Source organism: Athene noctua, chromosome 12 (assembly GCF_965140245.1).
Source record: "Athene noctua chromosome 12, bAthNoc1.hap1.1, whole genome shotgun sequence".
Taxonomy (NCBI): Eukaryota; Metazoa; Chordata; class Aves; order Strigiformes; family Strigidae; genus Athene; species Athene noctua.
Window position 1 is genome coordinate 14949555 of NC_134048.1, and position 22157 is coordinate 14971711.

At 39.8% G+C, this 22157-nt stretch overlaps 1 protein-coding gene across 3 annotated transcripts in view; it reads left to right on the forward strand.

Moving 5' to 3' along the window:
* RNF145 (ring finger protein 145) overlaps window positions 1–22157 on the forward strand; it is a 47115-nt gene that overhangs the window by 20529 nt on the left and 4429 nt on the right. For all 3 annotated transcript variants that reach the window (XM_074916118.1, XM_074916119.1, XM_074916116.1), the window contains exons 3-8: window positions 1243–1351; window positions 7017–7108; window positions 11943–12178; window positions 15593–15768; window positions 19577–19717; window positions 21158–21340. In XM_074916118.1, the coding sequence (XP_074772219.1) occupies window positions 1243–1351; window positions 7017–7108; window positions 11943–12178; window positions 15593–15768; window positions 19577–19717; window positions 21158–21340 (937 nt within the window). The remainder of the gene's footprint in view (window positions 1–1242; window positions 1352–7016; window positions 7109–11942; window positions 12179–15592; window positions 15769–19576; window positions 19718–21157; window positions 21341–22157) is intronic.

Below are 22157 nucleotides of genomic sequence, written 5' to 3' on the forward strand. Positions count from 1 at the left end.
TTATAGTAGCCGTTTGTCTCACTAGTTATGAGTGCTTAATTTAGAGTTACATTATTTTCTTTTTTTAAAAAACTCGAAGTATAAATTAACTCAGTTAAAAAGGCATGCCCAGTGTTGTTGAATAGATGGATGAAACTTTAAATGTAATGTGACTGGTATAGCTGTAAGTGTCAGGATAAATTCTTCTGTAGTGTTTTGTTCTTAGCTGCAGGGAAGGTGTTGGGTTTTTTTCCTAAATGGATTTCAGTGCCAGGCACTTAAGCTGACCTTCAGAAAAAGCATGAGTGCACTGCATTGTGATGGAGAGCTTGGAAATAAAGATTAGTAAAGGCACCATGTGTTGGGGTTTTGACCTGCAGAGTGTGTCGGGGAAGGAGAAGAGGATGGGCTTCTACCACCCAGTTGTGAAATGGACTTCAAAGTACTACTTTATTTAAGTATCCTAATGAGAGCAGGTATGAAAAAAAAGTTCGGTGTTCTGCTTGTTGGAGAGGCTGCTGAGCAGCCAGGCTATGGTCTTGAGAGTAAAACTGTATCTGCATTGGGTCTTTTTCCACAGTCTTGCTAAATGCCAACAAGAGGTGAAGGAACTGCTGGTGTAAATACCTACAAATCCTAGGCTGTGCCAAGTCTTGTCCTTGATTAATGCGACACTGATAGCTTGAATGTGCTTTAATATTACTGGTATGGAGAACAGCCTGGGTGTCCCCATCTCAAATTACAGGCATGCAAAGTGTCTTTAAACCATGAAGATACAATGGAAGAATTAAAATGTGTAATTCTAATTAGTGCAGAAAAGTGTTCTGTGTGCTTCTTGCTTGAAGAAAAGGATTTTTTACGTTAATTGACTTGAGTTTGTTGGATGGCTAGGCTTTTTTTCCTGCTATACTGAAACTTGCTTTCACTTGGAAGACAAGGGAGACGTAGGCCTCTTTTCCCTTTGTTGCTTAGGTTATGTTAATTAAGTCTTGTTAAAATACTGTGGATCAAGTCCACTCCTTGACATCTAGATGTAATCTTACAGAAGCTGGTAGAGCTATTTCTGTTCATGGGGAGAAAAAAGAAAAAGTGGCAGGTTTTTTGTGCTTTGATGAGAGGAAAATGTATGTACATGAATTTTAAAACCAAATGAAAACAAAGACAGTTACAGAGCTCTGAATAACTTGAATGTTAATTCATATTTTAAGAAAATTGGGTTTAGATAGCATTTTTTTGAAATTCAACTTCTGCTTTTTGTTACAGGTTACATCTTAAGTGTTGTGCTCCTAACTTTGCCAAGGCAACACCTGGTTCAGCTTTACCTATACTTTTTGACTGCACTGCTGCTTTATGCTGGGCACCAAATTTCCAGGTAAGAATAAATGGATTATTTCTGTTAGCTTGCTTTGGGAATTAGAAAAATAAGTGGTATTTTTTTAATATATAAATGGGGTAGGTCTGCTTTTGTGGAGGCATTTTTTTCTGTGCTAGACACCTAAATATGTCTTGCTGTTCTTTGTCTTGAAAAAGTGTACGGAATTAAATATGCAGTCCAGTAGTTCTGACAGAGTATTTTCATTGACTTAAAAGGAATTTCCAGCTGCTTTTCTGTGGAGTGTAATGTCCACTAATCTGAGGAGAGAAAGCACTTACCACAAGACTAAATGTGGTCTCTGATGTAGTAGTTGCTCAACTAACATGCTTTCAACAGTGGAGCATTCTACAAAGCAGACAGGATGTTACTTTTAGTTTCCTGGCATCTAGGATGAGAGCAAGTTGTGATAAGGAAGGTGGTAAAAGTAAAGTAATAGTGGAATTTATTCTTAAATTAATCTTTGTGTAATACATTTTACAATTAAAGACAGGTGGTTTGGATCTAAAATGCAGAGCAGGAGGTTGAAGAACTCTGAGTTGGACAAGATAAAGTCAACAATCTTCACTTGTTTGGCTCCAACGAAATCTGTTGAAAGCCCATGTAAACTCTCAGACTGACAAGATGTTTAATTGGAACCAAAGAGAGTGCCACCACATTAATGGCTTGACATGGGAAGTTTTGAAAACATGGACTTGAGCCTGACTTATTTTGGTGCCTGCTGATGTGAAACATTTAAAAATGTGCTTTTGATTGATTTAAGTGATAGGTTTGTTACTTCTGCATCAAAATTGTTGTTGCGAAGCATTTGCCAGAATATCTCTTACTCGGTATGTTACAGTTCAGGGGAGTGTTAATGAAGGTTTTGTGGTGACTTGACATGTTGCTGTTATGGCTGTCAGAGTTGCAGTTAATGATTTCCTGAATGGATGAGGGTGCAAGAGAGGAGTTATGGTCTCTTCTTGCCTGGGTAGGAAGGAAAGAGGGTTTTTTATCATTCTCAGGGGAGTCCTGCATTTTTATAGGTAGAGTTTGTGGATGTTTCTTATGGAGTTGAAGGCTTCCTTATTAGAAAAAGCAATCTAAACATTATTTAAGGACTTGTGTTGAAATAAAGCTAGTAACAAATACCCATCAGATAGCGGACTTTGGTCCAGAACATTTACAGCTAGAGATCTTTATGCTTTTCTGGGTCTTTAAATTTTTTAAAAGAAAGGCAGTTGGTATGGATTTTGGTTGATACATTAAGGGATAGGCCTGTGTTAGATTTTAATACCTCTTTTGTTTGTGTTTCTATGTGATGTGAATTGTGACTTCTATTGCTTTGTGAGGTTTGAGACATTAGAGGCTTCATTGAAACATGTTGGATAACTATTGCTTGGATTGTTCATCATATTCATACTAAGCTTTCCCTATTTGATGCTTCTGGAGTGAGTTAATAAAGACTTTAATTAAATCTTGCATCAACTGGCACAAAAAAATATATTTAATTAAACGATGTCTTGGATTCAAATAGTCGAGCAGTATTCCCTAGCTATTTTGCAAAGCAAATGTAGTTGCTAACACTTTTGAGTGAGCTTAGCCATTCCCTAGATAAAAGACTGACTTGGTTTGGAAGGAAGCACTGTGCAAGGGGTTCTCAGCAGCCGCCTTTGTATAATGTGGGGAGTGACACTTGCATTATCTTTTCAAAAGAATTTTTGATTCCCATTAGTTTTCATATTGAGAATAGTAAAGTGTAACACACAGATAGAATATTAGTGGAGCTATTCCTTGTATTGCCAAAGCTATCCAATTCCAACTGATGTTTCTATTTAGCAGACTGATCATAACAAGGCATACAGTAGTCACATGTGCAAACTGTTCCTGAGTGGTTTTTGTTAATAATTCTGCGTAGAGCTGAAAACTTCCAGTGAATTGCTTGCATGCACTACCAGTTGGGATGCTATTTAAGACGGATGAAGAGGTCTCATATTGAGGCCAGTTTAGTTAATGCAAATTATAGAACAAGACCAGAATCAGCTGGCACTTGTGACTCTGCAGTGTCCTGGAAATTCTGAGCTGTTGAAAGACTTCAGCTTTCAGTGCTTTTTTTCCACCCCAGAAATAGCTTGCGGTTCAGCTGCAAGTCTGGGAATAAGATCTGAATTTTATAGTTAAGCTCTGACTTCAGACTTCCATGTCTATGTGACCTTGACAAGTCACCTAATTTAAGTGTTTGTTTCCTTGTCTGCAAGACTGAGAATTACCTTAATGCATAAAGCTTGATTAGCTCATGTTTGTGAACACTTGGAGAGCCCAAGAAGATGCTACATTTGTATGTAGCATGTTAACCTGGCAGTTTGGGTGGAGATAATACACCATCTGTTTATGGAAAAAGGAGAAGTCAGCTTTAAAAAACAAAATCCTGCTGCTTCTGACAAGGAGAATGAATGCTGGCTTTACTTTATATGTAGCTGCATAACTGTCTTGCTTAAAAGGATCACATTTCCTCATTTCCAGCAATAAAATTTAGCAAAATAAATGCTGCAGTTATGCAGAAATGATGCAATTAAACACATTGCTAATGCTAAAAAATTGAATCCACATCATTATCTTATCTCATGTTTTGCAGTGTTGTTATGGTTGTATTCCAGGTGTTCAACCTCGCAGAGCCCAGAATGAGAAGACTGGGGGGAGAGTAACTGAACTGTTTCTTACGGATAATCTTAAAATACACTTAATTTTAAGATTGTCTGTAGACATTTAATACCTACGCGAGTGTGTGTTTGATGTTGATGACAGAGATTAATCAGCCAAAGTAAATGTCAGCAATACGAGTCAATTAGATCAGATAACCACTGTGCCTTATGTCAGTCAATTACAAAGCATATTTTTAATAACAGAAGACCTTTCTGCACTTTCAGTAACAAAAAAATGGTCATTATGAAGCACTGTATCTCTTTACCTTTTTACAGCAATGTTAGTCACGGATGTCCGTGAGTAGATGTTAACAGTCCAACAGTTTGATTAAGTGAGTTTGGGAATGCATCTACAGAATGAACAGCAGGCAGTCTGATCTAAGCTTTATTTTTATATCCTAATTTTCTAAAGTAATAATGTAGTTTCAGTCATTCAATTAACTAGTAAATAATGATTTTAGCATTCTTGTTTTCTTACATTGCTGCAGTAAAGTGAACAATTCTCAAATGTAAAAGCTGCAGCTTAATACAGCTTTAATTGATCAAAATTGAGTGCAGGCACTTGCTCTTCTCAGCATCTTGTATGGCACTGCAGCTGTTCGAGTCATCTTCTGATTGGTGTCTGTGCCAAAAGATCCTTGTGTTTGTACTAGTAATAAGAGAATCACTGCTTTGACTTTCCTTATTCAGACATCATCTACAAATACTGTTTAAAAAATTTAGGAGATCTTAAAATACTGCTTCTCCAAGCTGGTAGGCCTAAAACTCAATTAATGACAGTTACTTTAAGGAATTAAGCAAAGTACGGACTTCAGTGCAGATGACTGAATCAGATAGACAATGGCAAGAGATGTATCTTGAAGGAATTTGGGTCATCTCCAGGCATGTTCTTGGTGTTGAAGAAGTAACTGTAAGTGCAGCTTTGTTGGTATGTCTTACTTAAGTTGTGTAAGGTTGTCTTGCTACAGTTGGTATCCTGGATGATTTTGTAACCTGTTTCCTAACAGATAGAGAAGAAACTTGATGTCTTCGCTGCTTTCCTTCTAGCAGTTTAGAAATAGCTTCTATTTTCACCCTAAATTTGAGGATGGAGCATGGCATTGCTAATACAGAAAGCCATCTTCAGCATGTTGCAAATGGTGTTATTTTTTCCTTCCCTTGTAATTCTGATGGATTATCCTGTTTGTGTTGCTGGTTTCAGAAAGTGCCTTCTGCAAGTTCATATGAAATAAATGAAACAGCGAACTTTGTCCCAAAGACTACTACATCCATATGGATGTTGGAAGAAAACTTTGTTCTTAGTTATACCTTGATAACAAGGGGAAAAGTCCTATCTAGAATCAGTTGTCTTAGGTGCCTTTTCAATCCTCATGTGTTTTTAATTGTAGGTTACAGTCTAAAGAACCCATTTCAACATACCTCACATGTACTCTGACACTTGAAAAACTGCAGTGAGTAGGAAGGGTTGTCAGCTATGAAGAACAGGCTTTGAAGTGTTTGTTTTAGTACTTTGAGATTTATGTCTTGAATTCCAGAGATTTTTTGCAAATGAAAATGTGAACACCTTAGCTTGGAGTAGCAAGCTAATACTAGAACAAGGGTATATTTCCCCATTTGTGGGGAGAAGTGAATGCTTCCAGTAGCATCAAGTTGCATATTTTTCCACACTGAAATAAAAAGAGCAATTCTTGTGTTGGTTGTGGTTTCCAGTACTGTTTGCCTTGCTTTGACTGCATCTGTTTCCAGCAAGTGTAGCCTGCCTCACCAATATAAATAAATAGGTAATAAATGAAGTGCCATACACCTCAAGCAGACAGACTCATCTAGTTCCATGTGGGATCAGATCAAGTCTGTCTGCCTGGCATCCCTGGGACGTGATGCAGCTAGACATGAATGACCGGACAGTATCAACACGATACAAGCACAGGCTTGGTTGTGCTGCTGGTGGCAGAGTTGGTAGTGTCCTGATAAGGGTGGAGCAGCAGCCGGCCTGGGAGTGGGGAAGGGAAGGGTCACAGAAGGCAGAAAAAGCAGCTGGGTATCTGGATGCAAAGGGTTATGAGTACTGCCTGCTGTCTCATGGCAGGGGATTAAGGAGCCATTGGAGAATTACTGCTGTGCTGTTCCAGGATCACCTTCTGAAAGTGCAGAATGCTCTTAGTGTGATGTTCATATTGCTGTTACATACGTTAGCCTACTTGAATGCAGAGCTGATGGATGATCACCAACAGCAGAAAAATGCCCAGTCTCCTCAGGTTTTTACCTTTTTCTTTGTTTGCCTGAGCCCACCCTCCTAGCCAACATTTTCTGAGAGAAATTACAAATACCCTGTCAGATTTTCAGGCTGTTACACTGTGTCTGTCAATAGTGATCTATCAGTTTGAGGGTATTTGGTTGGCCCTCCAAGTTTCCCAGGATAGAGCTAAACTTTTAAATCATGTTGGATAAAAGGATTATGAAGCAACTCTGTTCCTGACTCTAGTCCATGACACTCACTTTTCTTTCATACCTATTTTTTAGTCAGTGCAAAGAGATTTTTGGGTGCAAAATACTATAAGCATTCAACTGGAAGATCTCTCTGTCAAGGTCTCAGTTGTTTTGGTTTTTTTTTTTCACGTGAAGCTGGTGAGGAAAAAAAATTATTATTAGGAAGAACACTGTATAAGGATACTTAAAAATGGAATGGTTAAGAGGCTTTGTCAATAAGCAGTTTCAGGCCACGCTCTGAAGAACAGCTTGGATGTCCCAAAGGATTTTTGCAGCTATGCCAGTGAGTCTAATTACAGATAATACTTCTCTTGCTTAAGTCATGCCTCAGTTAGATCCTTACATCAGTGAGGCTGCTGTAACAGTAGTGTTAATATTGCTTTTTGTAATTTAGTTAATTGACTGTGACATACACTAGAGTTACATATGTGTGGAATTAATAAATTACTTCTTGTCTGATCAGATGGATCTTAATAGTTTGTGGGGTTTTTTTTCAGGGATTATGTGAGGAGTGAATTGGAATCGGGATATGAAGGGCCAATGTACTTGGAACCTCTCTCTATGAATCGTTTCATGACTGCTTTAGTAGGTAAGTGCTTTAAATATTTGTGATGCAGGAGAGAGCTCTGCCTAATTCTCTTCATTGAAACCTAGGCACGTTTTACCTCTTGGTTTCAAATCTCTTAGCACTTTTAGTAGCTGTGATTCTCATTAATATGCAGGAGGCATGGGAGGCTAGGTGTTTTCTGCCTGGCTTTTTCTATGCCACTGATTTACCAATATTCCCATACTTGCAGCTTTGAAGTATTTTCTAGGTCTGTTTGTCATGCTCTGCCCCTGTGTTCTTCTCAGACTTGCAGTCTGATTCAGAAAGACCAGATTGTCTATAATAATCTTTAGGTGGAATGTACTGTAGAAATTGCAGTAGTAACATGTATTTGTAGTGCTTTTGTCAATGAAAGCGTTGTACAAGTTTTTATTCTTTATTGGCCTTATATATGAACACCATCATGTTCTTACAGAAAAAAAACAGTTGAAATAGGTTTGTGGGTGTGTGCATGGGACTACAGGCTACTTTTTTTAATGGATATTTCTGATTAAAGAGTTTATAAGTAACAAGTCAAAACTACATTTAGATTGTGTTTCATTAACGACAAAGATGACTTCTCTACCTAAAAATCCCAAATAAATCCTGAAGAATTGTACATTCTGGACTGTTCCCCTACCCTTTGAACTTTGACTAGAAGAGAATAAATTCAGCGTTAAGGTTGCTATGCCATACCGTATGTTCTACTGAGAGGATATTGGAATACACATGCACCGTGTGTATTTTAAAATTAAGCCTGAGTCAAGCTTGGAAGAAAAATCTTCCTTAATTCCTTTCACTAAGATCTATGGTTTTCATCAGATTATTGGCAGATTTAGTCAGCCATGGACTGTTGGCAAAACTGAGCTGCTTTCTGTTTACTTGCAACTGTTACTGGCAGATATAAATGGGTTTGCTTCTTTACAGTATGTTAGGTCTACCAAAATATATACATCTGTTTGCCTGCATCTTTACTTTCAAATGCGGCATTTGTCTTTGCTTTTAATGTATTTTTTATAGAAATAGCACTGGTGTTTTTCAAGGAAAGGAAATCTTCTTTAGAGATCATTTGTTCTCTCTTGTGAATTTCTAGATATATTTTGCTGTCTTGTCAAATAACACCAAAGTACAACTAAAGCCTTTTGTGTGTTTCTGTAAGAAAATGTTTGTAATTAGTCCTTTGAATCTCTCAGGTGCAATGCAGGGTCCCATGATGAAGCAGAATCCCTCAGGGAGCTTCACAAAGCAGCAGGCAGGCCTGGGCAGGAAGAGATCAGGAGGCATTGTGTCATTCAGTATCATTTAGACAGAAACTAAACGAGAGTCAAACCTATTGTGCTTCATCCAGCTTTTCATATGGATTAAAAATAAGTGAGAAAAAGATAATACTGGTTTTATCCAGTACAGTTTTGGTTGTACTGAGTGTCAGACTAAAGTGTCCTCTTATTGTAATTGTTTTTCAAAAGTAGGTGCTTGACTATACTAGTAAATGTATGCACTTTAACATACTTAATTATCCCCATTATTAATTTCCTCTGTTCTTTTAAAGCCAACTTGAAAGTGTAATTTTAGGCTTGATGGCAGGTCGTCATCTTTGGGGAAGACCTGTGAAAGGCTTGACAGTATCTTGTATAAACATGAAATACTTTCTAAGATTTGTTACACACAAAGGTGTTTATCCAGTGCAATCTGCCATGTCTCAGGACTGCACTGAACTGTGTCATCTTCACAGCAAAATGTATAGACGGGTGCTCTGCTCCATCTTCTTACGTGTTCTGCCAGAGTGTTGTGCTGCAGCACTGTTGCAGAGACACTGAGGCAGGTGCATAGGGGAATAATGGTGCCACTGATATAGCTCTAGTTCCTAAAAGTTCTGGTCAGAATTAAGGGGATGATGTACAGTATGCCAGCTGGTTTGCAGATTTAATCTTTGCTAATGCTTTTATTCATGAGTGCTTTTTGAATGGGCTCTCATAGTCATTTCTTCCCCTGTATCTAATTCAGTCTGATGACTTTGACTGGGGTTACTAATAGTTCCTAAGTGCTGGATGGAAGAAATAAGTATCTTTGAAGACTGCCCCTTATATGAGCATGCCACTTTGTGAGTGTCAGCTGTGAACATGACAAAGCTACATGGTTTTGGAAGTGATGCTAACATGAAGACTTGGTTTTTCTTAGTGCACTGTAATGGTATTACATAGTAACTTTGAGAGCCTGTTTTTTGAATAACAGTTAATGACGTAGCTAGGGAATTTGTTAATGTCAGCTTTTTAAAATTGGGAATGAAATAAAGACAGTTCCCTACTCAAAGTGGCTTGAGCGGTGGCTGTACCACACAGACTTTCTTGTTGCACGTTTTCCGTTCGCTTACAAGCTGGGAGGCTTTGGCTACTTGTCAGCAATGGTTAATGTATTTGTGGAGGTTTTGGGTAGGGAAAAGAATGGGCTGGAATTGAAGGCAATAGATTTCTTCCTTATTGCCTCATTCCCTAGCAGAGGAGCCTGGTGTCCTGCAGGAGGATTCCAGCTGTCGGGTTCCTTAGCTGTGTCTGACAGTTTTCAGTCCATGGCATTTGAGTTTAGAGTGCAAACATTCAGCTGGATTTGCTAGTTTTAGCAGATAGCTGGAGTGTTAAAATCTTTTCATGGTTTGATATGAGGTACAAACTCATTTTTTTTGACTGATTCTGCTATGTTATGTGTGATGACTGATGGTGTCCCCTTGGAATTAAACTATGATTTACTGCAGAGAGAGATTCTGTCCTGAGCTAAGCTGCTGCTACACCAGTTTAAAATGGGAAGTACCAGTAACTAAAAGCTCCATTGGAGACATTTTCAGACCCTTCCTGAAAGGATTGAGAATTGACAAGGTGCAGACTACAGGAAGGAGATCGGGGCCTCCAAAGAAAGTGCTTCGTTTATTTCCTTGATGGTTCCTTCCTCTCTTTCCCATGACAAGTAACTTTTGGTGTTTCAGTTAAAAAGGTGGGAGGGTCAGAGAGTTTAGCAGGCATGACCAGCATACTCAGGACATCACTGTTGAAGGAAAACAGGTTTTGCTGTTGCATGAGATGAGACGAGACTGAATTCAGAGGTCCTATTGCATGATTGGAGAGCTCCACTCATCCCAAAGAGTGCTGATTGTTTAATGTGATGTTGTCGCAATATTTTATTTCAGATGATGACACTCTTTACTAAATCCTGAAGAACATATTGGATGCTGATATTTGTATCCCTTTGTGTGTGAAGCTGGGTTGCCTTAGTTACCATGAGTCGCAGAAATCCTCGCAAGCTGGCTGTGCCAGGCTCCTGAATATTACAGCACAGCAGTGTGCTGGTGGTTTCTTAAATAGGGTTGTAGCAACGTGTGTGTGGGCAGAGAACAACAAAGCAGAGGGAGAATGCTTCAGAGCTGGAGTCTGTTGAAACTTCTAAAAAGATGAGTAGAGTAACTTTCTCTGAGGCTTGTAAGACCCAGTATGCTGGTAGTGTCTTGCTGAGAGCAAGGGTGCTCGTTCTGAAAAGACGCCTGCTAATTCAAAAATACATCTAGTAGATTGACAGTAGGACTTAAACTTGAAAGAGGACAGTGTGGAGCAAGAACTTTGTATGCTTAAGTAGTAGAGATTAGAGATTGGTTTCAGCTCAGTTGCAGTTATTTTGAAAGCAGAAGTCCTTTCCTAGGTGGGGAAGCTAAGCAGAATGAAAGCAAAATCCTGGTGCTGCTATTTCTCCTCTTGCAACTTCCCTTCCCAACCCATCCAGGAGGGCTTACAAGGTCAGTAAACTTATGTGAAACAGGGAGTTAGTGCTGACCTAGAGACATGAATGCTAAGGCTAACTCCTGGTTTCGGGCAGAGTTGTGAAACACAAACATTAGTGGAGGTAGCTCCAAAACAAAGCACTTACTGTGGCTCTTGGATGTACGCTACCATAGGTGGTATACTGATATATATTGATATACTCAATATTGATTGATATTGATATACTCAATAAACTTTTCTTCCTGACTGCAAAATGATGAGTGAGAATTGTTCTTATCCAGGCAATATGCATTTTGCCCCATTACATTTCCTCTGAAATGAAGGGTGGAACTTCCAGTAACTCTAATGGGAGCAGTTATACAGAAGTGGTCTGCTGTAGAAACACCACCCTCCAAATCTCTGTGTGTGTGGGAGAGATGTGCTCGTGCTTGTGTCCCTGCCAACTGTTAAAGAGAATTTAGTTGTTAATTATCTGTCACTTGCAAGCTTCAGTGATAATTTTGAGCAACTGCCTCAGGGCATTATGAAATTATTGAAATCTCAGCTGCTGAGCTGGCTGTTCTCCTGTTGCTGTTCTTAGCCAGTAATTCCTCTTGACAGTATAAATACCGTTGCTGTAAATGCCATTTGGAATCTCTGATTACTTTTTTTGTGTAGATCAAGATGAAGTAGTAGTATAGCTGGGCTTTAGAAAAGCTGCTGCTGTGTGTACAGGTAGTGATGGGATTTAAGTTGAGCTGGGGTTGTTAAAAAGAGGGATGCCTGTTGGGTTATCCTCTGCATGATTTATTCTGAGGACTTCATATTAATCTGAGTATGATTCTGTATGTGTTTTGGGTTTACATTTTACTAATCTGTAAAGTGAAAGCATGTGCACTTTGCACAGGTTGAAAACGGTAACTTTTGTGACCCAGCAAAAGACATGGAGGAGCCTGGTTTCATAACAGGTAGTTAGAACTGTCATAATATGCTGGATGTTGATAACTGTGTTATGAACAGATAACGTATTAAAATACGTGTTTTCCTGAAGGGGATAATAAGCTTGATTATGAAATACTGTGTCTCGTTTTCAGGTCAGCTGGTGGTATGTACACTCTGCTCCTGCGTCATGAAAACAAAACAGATCTGGCTTTTCTCTGCTCACATGCTCCCTCTGCTGGCACGACTTTGCCTGGTCCCTTTGGAAACCATTGTCGTCATCAACAAATTTGCCATGATTTTCACTGGTTTGGAAGTTCTCTACTTTCTGGCATCAAATCTTCTGGTGCCTTATAACTTGGCAAAATCTGCATACAGAGAACTTGTCCAGGTAAGACAACAAACGAGTGAACGTAACAATTTTGTTTTCCTTGTCTTGGGCCTTTTTTGCAGGAAAGAAATAATAAAAAAAAAAACAACTTTGGCTGTCTTTTGTGCAACTGTGTGTGTTAACTCATGCTTTCTTAGCAAATCAAATGTGTTCCTATCCACAGAATCTTCTTTAATTTATGGTAGCTTATAATTTGTATGGGTGAGCAGTTAAGACATTAGCCTGAATTATGCTGCTGGCCAGCATGGCATCTCTCTTTGTTTGGACTTTGCTTAGTACTTCCCAAATCCAGGCTAAAAGACAAGGTTATGGCAGAATTAAATTTATTTACAGCCTTGTTAAGTGAGTGAGGTGTTCCCCATGCATTAGTTGTAGTAGCTGTTCATTTCAATAAATGCCTTCCTTCTGTATGAAAAACATTTGTAATTACAGTAGTGTTAAATTGGTAGTAACACTAAAGCTGATTCTGGCTGTAATAATCACTGAGTGATTTGTAACTTGCAGACAGTGATTTGAAAAGCCAATAGTATTTTCATTAGAACAGCAGCATTGATGAGACTTCTAACAAAAGAGTTATCAGAAACAGAGAAGACTGATCTGACGTATCTGTTTTGTCAATGCTTTGACACCTGGTATATATTTAGTTGAAAAGACGCTTTGTTAGTGATAGAGAAACATCACAACTCACATTTTTTATATAAAAATAAAATAGATGTGTATATGCATCCTTCTGTGTATTTCAATATAAAAAGGTTGATGCTTGCTTGACTTTTCAACTGACCTGCTCGTTCAGCTGTCACCACTTTCTGCATTTTTTTTCAAACCAAGCCACTGGTTCTCTTTCTTCTACTCTTCAGTCCAGAAGCTGTCTGAAAAGTACCTTAAGCTCTTTCAAGGACCTCTTTAAAGCTTTTCTTTGCTGTCATATCTGTCATACACAAAAACTTGGCAGAAGTTAGGTGTCTGGTGTGCCAGGGTCTCAGCCTGCTGTGTTGATCATAACTGTCTGGTTATTTATTTTGTAAGTAATTGGTCTTTGGAGCAGGATTATCCTTCTGTGCTTGCGCTGCACCTAGCGTGGTTTGATCTCATCCATAACTAGCTTATAGATTTGCTGATTAAAAACTAATTCGGGAGCTAACTGGCAAAACTTCAGTATCCTTGTTTTTCAGGGAGAGTAGGAAAATCATGCTTGCTGTTTACTTAGAGTAGTAACATTTGGGGTAAAACAGCTTTGTACAACTTGAACACTTGCAGCAGGTTGGAACCAGCACTTCCATTTTCCTTGTGCATGAACAGATACAGAGTTTAGCTTCCTAAAGTAAAATTCAGACTAGATTTGGATTTAAAAGTCATGTATCTGGCTTTTATTAGATACTTATGTTTAGAACACTTCAACATCTTAAGAAAGTTTTCATTACAAATACATTGCGGGGTAAGGGGGGAAATAGTTGTTTCTTGCTGATTTTTTTTTTTTTTTTTTTATTTTGGTCAGAATTGTCTTCTGAATATAACTGTTACACAGGTCTCCTCATTTCCCCCCCCCTCACCACCACCACTCTTTCAGATCTTTGCATGCCAGTCTGTATTACTTCTACCTCATGATTACAACACTGTATTCTCTGTACGTGACCTTTGGACACTGATTGTACTCCTGACTTTTTATGTAGAGGGCATAAAATTTTTTCCTTGGAAATGCAGAGAAAATGGCAGAAACTTTATAACAGAGTGTTGGATGCTGCTTTTCTAAATGCATGTGCTAGAGAGTGGGTTGGAATGAAAAGTTGTGAGTGGTTTTTACGTTGTATTGACAGGAAATATAGGAAAATGGGTTTTTTTAAAAGTTTTTAAAGAGCCTGTTGCTCTTTACTTATGTTCCTGAAACAGAACAGGAGGAAAAAAAAAAAAAGGCTTATAGCATATTCATGTGACTGGTTGCAACTCTACTACAAGTCGAACTTAGTATGCTTATTCTAGAGGAGGATATTACCATTTTGTGTTGAATATTTTCCTACTTGTATTTCTGTTACTGTTGCTAGTTTTCAGTGATGCCTTGATTCTGGTGTTTGTGAGTTTGCTATTATTTCAGGCTTGATTTGATTGCTGTTTTGATAATCAGTGGCAAAATTTAGTGAACATTGGGACATTAAACACCAGGAGTGTTTCCTGAGACAGCTGTAGCAGGTGGGCCAAGGCAGGTGTTTGTGTGTTTGTGTATTTGAAACTGTGGCTAATGGTATAACTTAAAAGTGGGTCCACAACCTTGGCAGCCTACTTGCAGCAGAAGATGCCAGAAATACCTCATGGTTATGAATCCACACTATGAGCGTAGCATGACCCTTTTCCGATGTGGTGGAGCGCTCTGCCAGGAGCTGCATAGGATTGCTTGCATTGGTCCCAGGCCAAGGGAGAGGCCAAGGGGCTCTTCTAGGGCAGATGCACTTCCTTCACAAGTCTGTGTGCAGAGCTAAAAGCAGGAGCTTGGCACCGTATCCTTGCCAGCAGCACATTGCTTGTCCATCAGCCACAGTACATACTGCAGCAGGTCCCATGAGCGTAATATCCCTCATGCTTGTCATGAAAGACTAAGTAGACAGCTTTTTTTAGCACTCCACTAAAATTTGTTAGCTATTATGATTGTGTGTCATTGTGGGAAGCAGATGATGAGGAAATAGTAGTTATGAGTGATTTCCTTTTGACCTCTTGTTAATGCAGAAATCCAGCTACATGAGGTTCCAGCTTCTTGGAAATAACTGTATTGTAACTTAGTCTTTGCAATACAAAAGCAGTACTTTGAGCTTCAGAGTCTTCTGAAATAACTCTTTAAGCATGAATTTCAAAACGTGGTGGATTAGGAGCAGTCAGAAGCTTGGTACATGTTCTTTTTTGAGATATCTCAGACATTTTATGTTCAAGTATTAAGTTTTTCCTTAAAAACAAGCCAGCAAAGCAAATTTACTGTGCTGAAGTGATGATTCACATTTCAGTATTTAGTGTATGCAGTGATTTGGCAGTAGCTACAGAGAAAGCAACATTATAGTGACTTAACATGGGCAGAAAGGTCTGAGAGGGTTGTGCATGAAGGAGAGGCATGTGTCCTCACCCCTCTGGCTGTGAGCGGGCTGCAGTCAGCAGCTCTGAGCCAGTTATAGGAAGGGGACGTTTGGCTGGTCTGATAGTTTGCTGCACAGTCAGGTACTTGTCCCTGCTTCAAGACAGACAGTAGTAATATGACACTGCTGAACCTGGGCTTTCTGTCAAACTGTAGTTTGATGTATCTTCTCTTTTCCTTTGGGATGGCTAATGCCATGTGAATTATCCTTAGTTTCCTTGTGGTTATATTGTTTATTCTTTTGTTATTGAATCACAGGTACTGTGAACCAGTAACAAACCGCATTTTTCTGTCTTGCCCAGGTGGTGGAGGTGTATGGTCTCCTGGCTTTGGGGATGTCTCTGTGGAACCAGCTGGTTGTCCCAGTTCTTTTCATGGTGTTTTGGCTTGTCTTATTTGCTCTTCAGATCTATTCCTATTTCAGTACACGAGACCAGCCTGCCTCAAGAGAGAGACTCCTCTTCCTCTTCTTGACAAGGTAATTAACTAGTCTGCAAATAGCTGGTTTTCTGTTTTGACTATCTTCTGAAATGTGCATGCTCTTTTAGAGACTAGATATGTAGATTGGCTTTATTGCATTTGGATACTCAACAAGTATTTGTCCTTATCACAGTGACTATGTATGTAAACCCTGTTAAGCTTGTCCTTCAGAGACATGGATCCTGTTCAGAACAGACAGCATTAGTAGAACTGTGGAATAATTCCCAAAGAAAGTAGAATATTCCTTTGATGAGGGAATAGCTATAATTAGAGCTTTGGTCCAGAAGTGTTCAGGATACAACTTGGTTTTAAGTCTGAGATATTTCAGCTGAAATTCAGTCCATCTGATATCTGATTCATGATTGTGTGGCTTTCTGAGCCCTTTATGTCTTGTTTCTTCATTCTGGTGTGGGACACATTCTTGAGTTCATCCAAGTAGCTGAAGTAGCTAACTCCCAAAGTAACCTTTGAGCCCAGTGGTTAATTTGGCAGAGGTATAAAGGTCTTATATACCAAATTCCCAAAACTTTGTAAAAACTGGTTGTAGGGTAAAGGAGAGAGGCTCATGTTAGTGCTCTTACTGAGAGAAGGGCAGCATTTGAGTGATTCTTCTGACTGCACCCTACATTGCCTTTGGGTGCTGTTGAACTAGAAATTAGAGCACATGAAAGGGCAGAGAGGAACTGGGTGTGTTGCAGAAGGTGGGTTAGGCAAATTAGTATAATAGTGGGATGGGGAGAAAGGAAGTAATAGTTGTCTAAACACACAGTAACTTAGGACATATTCTTTAGAGACCATACATCTTTAGTTCTGTTTGGGTAACTTGCTCATCACTACAGCTTTCCAATCAGACTTCCTAATTGCTTAGCTTTTTCTTGCCCTTTTCTGTGTATATATGGTGCTATAGTGTAAGCTGTCAAAATTAATTAACTTTAAGGAGACATGCCAGAGATTTTATTGCATGTAGTATTAAGATTGCTTACAGTTTCACACTGCATTATGTAAAAGCACTGACTGTGTTACCTGGTTGCTAACAAAACCATTGGTGTCTGAAGTTTTTCCTCCTGTTCATCTCTGCTGCAATTTTAGTTTTGTTACAATAGAGTACTGCGGTTAGCAGAGGTGGGGGAAGCTATCCTTTTCCTAGTAAATAAGTTTAGTTTATTCCTACACCAAATTGTTAGACTTCCTCTAATCATGGGAAAACAGGGAACTTGCTTTGCCAACTTGCATTGGCTCGATCTGAGTCAGTGAATACCAATTGAACTCTGATGTTCTTCTGCAGTTGGAAAAATACAGAAAAAACTATATAGATGCTCTCAGTGTTCTCAGCTCTATCACAGTAGAAAAATAATAAACACTTATTCACCTTAGTACCACTAACAGCCTCTTAGCCCTTAGGAGGGAGCTCAAATAGCTTCTGAGGCCAGTTAATGTAGTGCTGGCTGTTTAACAAGAAGAAAAGATGTGCTTTTCCATGAAAGTGAGTGAATTCTGTATCTGTGCCCTTTAAGTGTAATGATTGCTTAAAATAGTGTATCTGGAATTCAGGTGAGAGCAATTGGGGTGTGCAGAACAGCTGCCTCTGATTTTTCATAAGAATGTCTGAGTGGCTGTACTGGGTCAGACCAAATACTGATCTAGCCTAGGATCCAGTTTCCAGCAGTGGCCATAAATGGGTGCCTGGTAAGACACCCACTCATAATATGACAAGCAGGACACTTCTTAGTACTTACTGAGTCTCACATCCAACATATGTTTAATATGTATTCAGTAACCCTCAGAAGACTTCTCTTCCATCAGTTTGTGCTTTCTACCCTTGAAACTGTGTACACTTGTGTTATTTGAAAGATCCTGAGGCAAGGAGTTTCACAGCTTAACTTGGCCTGTCTGATGAAAAATCCATCTTGATTGTTTAAATCCATATAGTTTCATTCAGTGCCCTCAATTCATGTATTGGGGGAAAAAATATAAGACCAAACAGTTCTGTATGTTTCGTTAAAATTAAGAGTGTAGCATAGGTCTGTGCTTCCCAAACTGGAAAGCTCGCTCTTGCATATTTTCTGTTAAAAAACCTGCACTCTACCTTTCATTGTCCTTGCTGTTCCTCTCAGTTTTTTCCATGAAGGTGTAACTGCTGTGATTTTTGAGAAGCCTTGAAGAGTTCAGCTCTTTGGGAGAGTTTATAAATTTGTGCTTTACACATGAACACATACACTGAGAGCTCCCCAGCCTTCTCTTTGAGCTCTTAAGCTCCTCTGGGACCTCTGCATAGCAGATTGTCTGGAAATAAGTTAAGAAGGGTAATAAAACTAACAAAAAAGAAAAAAAAAAAAAGGATTGGGCACTGGGCAGAGAAGCCAGGACTCCTGATTTCTGATAATTTATTTTGAAGCAAAACTTAGAGTTTCTCAAATATCCTACAGAAATAACTGCTTCAAATACTGTATTTTCTCACTGCCTTGACCAGCAGGAACATTTACAAACTTTTTCAGCCTTGCTCGATTTGGTAAACAGGCAGAGTTTGAAGCCTTACCAGAAGCACTGCAAATAGTATATATAAACACATCAACATTTTCTGCTGTGAATTGCTTTCAAAGGAGATTTCCGGTTACAGTAATCCTTAACAGAGACAAAGTAAATGTCTCTTGGACAAACTTTGTTTACTTTTGAAGCACATGCTTCCTCAAAGCTCCGTCAGAGCACTGGACCAGTTCACTCTTCAGTCAGTTAATTACCATGGCATGTTTTTGACCACTGTAATTTGTCTCACATGACTACTATCCTGGTGAAACAAAAGTTTGGGTTTTTTCTTTTTTTAAATTAATGGTGGTGTCAGTGTTATTACCTCTGATTATGCATGTGAGGATTTCCAGATGTGTGATCCCACGCTGACACCTGGTTCTATACCTAGTGTTGGGGCATGTGGGTGCACTGCACTGCACTCCCCCACTTCTGGCAATGTAATGTTTCAGAGGCTGAAGTATGCTCTGAGGTTTAGGCTGCTCCAAATATTGCAGCACCAGGATCATCAGAAGAGCAGTCCCAAGGTGAGGGAGCTGAAGTAATGTAGCTATTCTCAGCATCATCAAAGGTATTCCAGGGTCTCAATTTTTGGGACTTTGCTGCTGTAGCAAAAGAGAGGAAGAAACCTGCTGAGGGAGAATATTATTCACTGTCTTTTTCTGCTGTTTCTGGCTTAGCTGTTTGCAAAACAGCTGTTGCCTACCTGAGTGTGATGTGAACGCTGCCAGAAAGCCCCCAGACTCCCAGTAGTATTTATCAGTTTGATGTTTGTTTGCACTATTGTGGATCTGGGTGGAAAGTGCCGTAGTGCATCCATCTGCTTTAACTGTTTCTGGTAGCTGGCTGAAACTCCAACATTAACCTGGGCACATTGTGACTGTCAAATTGACTTTTGGTTATGAAAAACCTACGCGAGCAGGACAGTGCCACCGTGTGGCACAGCGCAGGAGAGGGACTGGAGAGAGAAATGCCCCGGCACAGCCCTTAACTCTGGCCTGACGGCCTCACTAGCTGGGGAGCTGAGGTGCAGCTGAGATGAAGAACTCAGGAAAGATATGAGGATCTGTCCAGTTTAAACAAAGAAGTAACAGAATACGTCTCTTCTTTTTCTTCTTATAGGAGGATTTTATGGTGATGAAGAGCTTTTAATATTTTCATTAAACCAATGCAACTTTGCTTTAAACCCAGTTTGCACAGTTAACAGGACAAGGGGAGAGCTCATCACATTGCTTTCAATTGACGAACCTTTTCTTTTTATTTCTTTTCCCCTCTCTTTACAGTATTGCTGAATGCTGTAGTACTCCATACTCACTGCTGGGCTTGGTCTTCACAGTCTCTTTTGTCGCTTTGGGAGTTCTGACTCTCTGCAAGTTTTACTTGCAGGGTTACCGAGCATTCATGAATGATCCTGCCATGAACAGGTACATGTCTGGTTGTGCCTAGGGTCTAAAAAGAAGCAGACAAAAAGGGATTTATATAGAACTATATGGGTTGCATTGCAGTTTTTTGATTTATGAAATTTTGGGTATCCTTGAAAGGCTTTTTGTATGCCAGTCTGTGTGTGCATTGGAAGGATATGAGGTGAAAATACAGCTTGTCACGGACTTCCTGGGAGATGGTTGATTCTGTAACAAATTCTGGGCTGTTAGTTGGGATTTATAATTGCACAGTTTGATTGTCTTAGTGCTTTCATTTTCATGAGTCACTGGAAAATTCTCACATGCTTGGATAATACAAACACTTCATATTTCAATTTCCTCATTTACCCTGTAGTCATGTGGGAAACATTGCTAATCTATGAGGCTTAAAACACAGTTGTATGGGTTGCCTATAAATTACTACAGGAAATAGTCAAAATATAGAAATTGTCTTTTCTTAATGCTGTCCAAACTTGTCTGATATGAAATTGGGATCCTAGGTATGACAGTACTTTTCTGTTATTCCAGCCCTTAACTCTACAGATAAAGTCCAGACCATATGTAAAAGAATGTTTTACATTTTGGATTCCAAGATGTGGAAGCAAAAATGGGATAAATCAGGTTGCCCAGCAGTAGTCTACATAAAAGCATCTTTTGGGGAAGCATGTGGTGCTGGGTGATGTGTACTTTAACTGCATCAAATACTGGTGCTAAACTGTAGTCCTTGGAGGTATTAAATTCAACCTGAGGTTCCAAGCCAAAAGGAAGTGGACAGCTGTATTTGGTATAGGCACGGAGAGAATAAAGTGAAAAATTTGAAAAACTGAAAAAACAGCTCAACTCCTGATTTGCTTAAACTGGGCACTGGGTGAGGTGTTGAGTCAAGGATGCTTCCCCAGGGCCAGAGGACAGGCAGGAGGGTGATGGGGAAACGTAAGGGCTTGAGAGGACCCTCATGGTGATCTCCGGATGAGGCTGATGAGTGCCCGGGTGTAGACATAGCAGGACTGCTTCAGGCTTGTGTAGGCAACACTGAGGCTGAATTAAGACACAACCTTAATCCAACACTAGGTATAGAACCAGGTGTCAACCAGGGATCACATCCCCTTAAAACACAACCTGGGTCTTTAAAATGCTTTGTGCGGGGGGGGGGGGGGGGGAATGACTCTGTCGCTGGGTGGTATCTGCTGGGCTGGATGTAGCCCACACACTGCTAGTCAGGAGCAGCCTTTGAAATCTGCTAGTTCCTAACCCCCAGCGCTTCAGTGTTTCTGAAAACATTCCCCTCTGGCTAAAGCCTTAGCAGGGACATCAGTAAAAGAAAAAACCAGTGACATTTGAAGAGCTGTGACAGCTTATTTCCTGATGTTTCTAGATGTATTTTTGAACTAACATTGACACACAGAAAGATGTGATTGTTCTTTTGACTGTGTTGATCTGCAGGGGAATGACTGAAGGAGTCACACTCCTGATCCTGGCTGTGCAGACAGGTTTGATTGAGCTCCAAGTTGTGCATCGGGCGTTCCTGCTCAGTATTATTCTTTTCATTGTGGTGGCATCCATACTTCAGTCTATGCTGGAAATTGCTGATCCCATTGTCTTGGCATTGGGAGCCTCAAGGGACAAGTAAGAGACTGGTTTTCTAAACTGGAAGTTACTCAATGCTGGTTTAGGAGGTGATAAACTAGTAATTGATGGCCTGATTTGGACTTCTAGTAGCTTGTAAAGTTACCCTGCCTTTTCTGTATGCAGATTTCTAGTCTAAATTCTGTATTTTTTTTCCGCTCTGTCCTGCTTCCTCAAGGGCACAGTAATACTTTTCACCGTGCTGGCAAACAGAGCTGCCTTCAGTCACCTGCTCCTGCTCAGGACTGGGTCCATCCAGCCTGTGCAAGACCATGCTGTTCTGCAGCAGCTGGCTGCCCGCTCTGACTGTTACACTATTCAGTGGTTTTTCTCCCCAGCGAGAATGTCAGTGCACGGTGGTCTCAGTTAAGCAAATCCAGGACTCCAGTGCCTGTGCTCTCCCCACCCACGCTCCATTGTGTGGATTCGCAGAATGGTTTTGCTTAACCTCCTCTGCAGTTGGATAGGTTTCCCTCTGATTCAGTGGTCTTAGCTATTGAGGATGGGAAATTTCTAGGGGCCTTGTGTTAAGGTATTGTAAAACCTATTTTTCCGTGAGGCTGCGATCCCAAAACAGTAGGGTTTACTGGTGGAAAATAAGTGGTGGAAGGCTTGCGTTAGTGCACCAGATGTTCTGATCATGTGGGCTTGTTGTTAATTTGTGTTTTGAAGAGCTGTATCTGGTGTTCTGATATTAATCTGTTTGTATCTTTGTTAATTGCTTGTGTCTTTTCCCTTTGTGTAACCTGTAAGTGAGGAAGTAAGAGAAGGTTTATTTATGTGTAGAGAGTTTGTTTAGCTTAAAGGCTACTTGTAG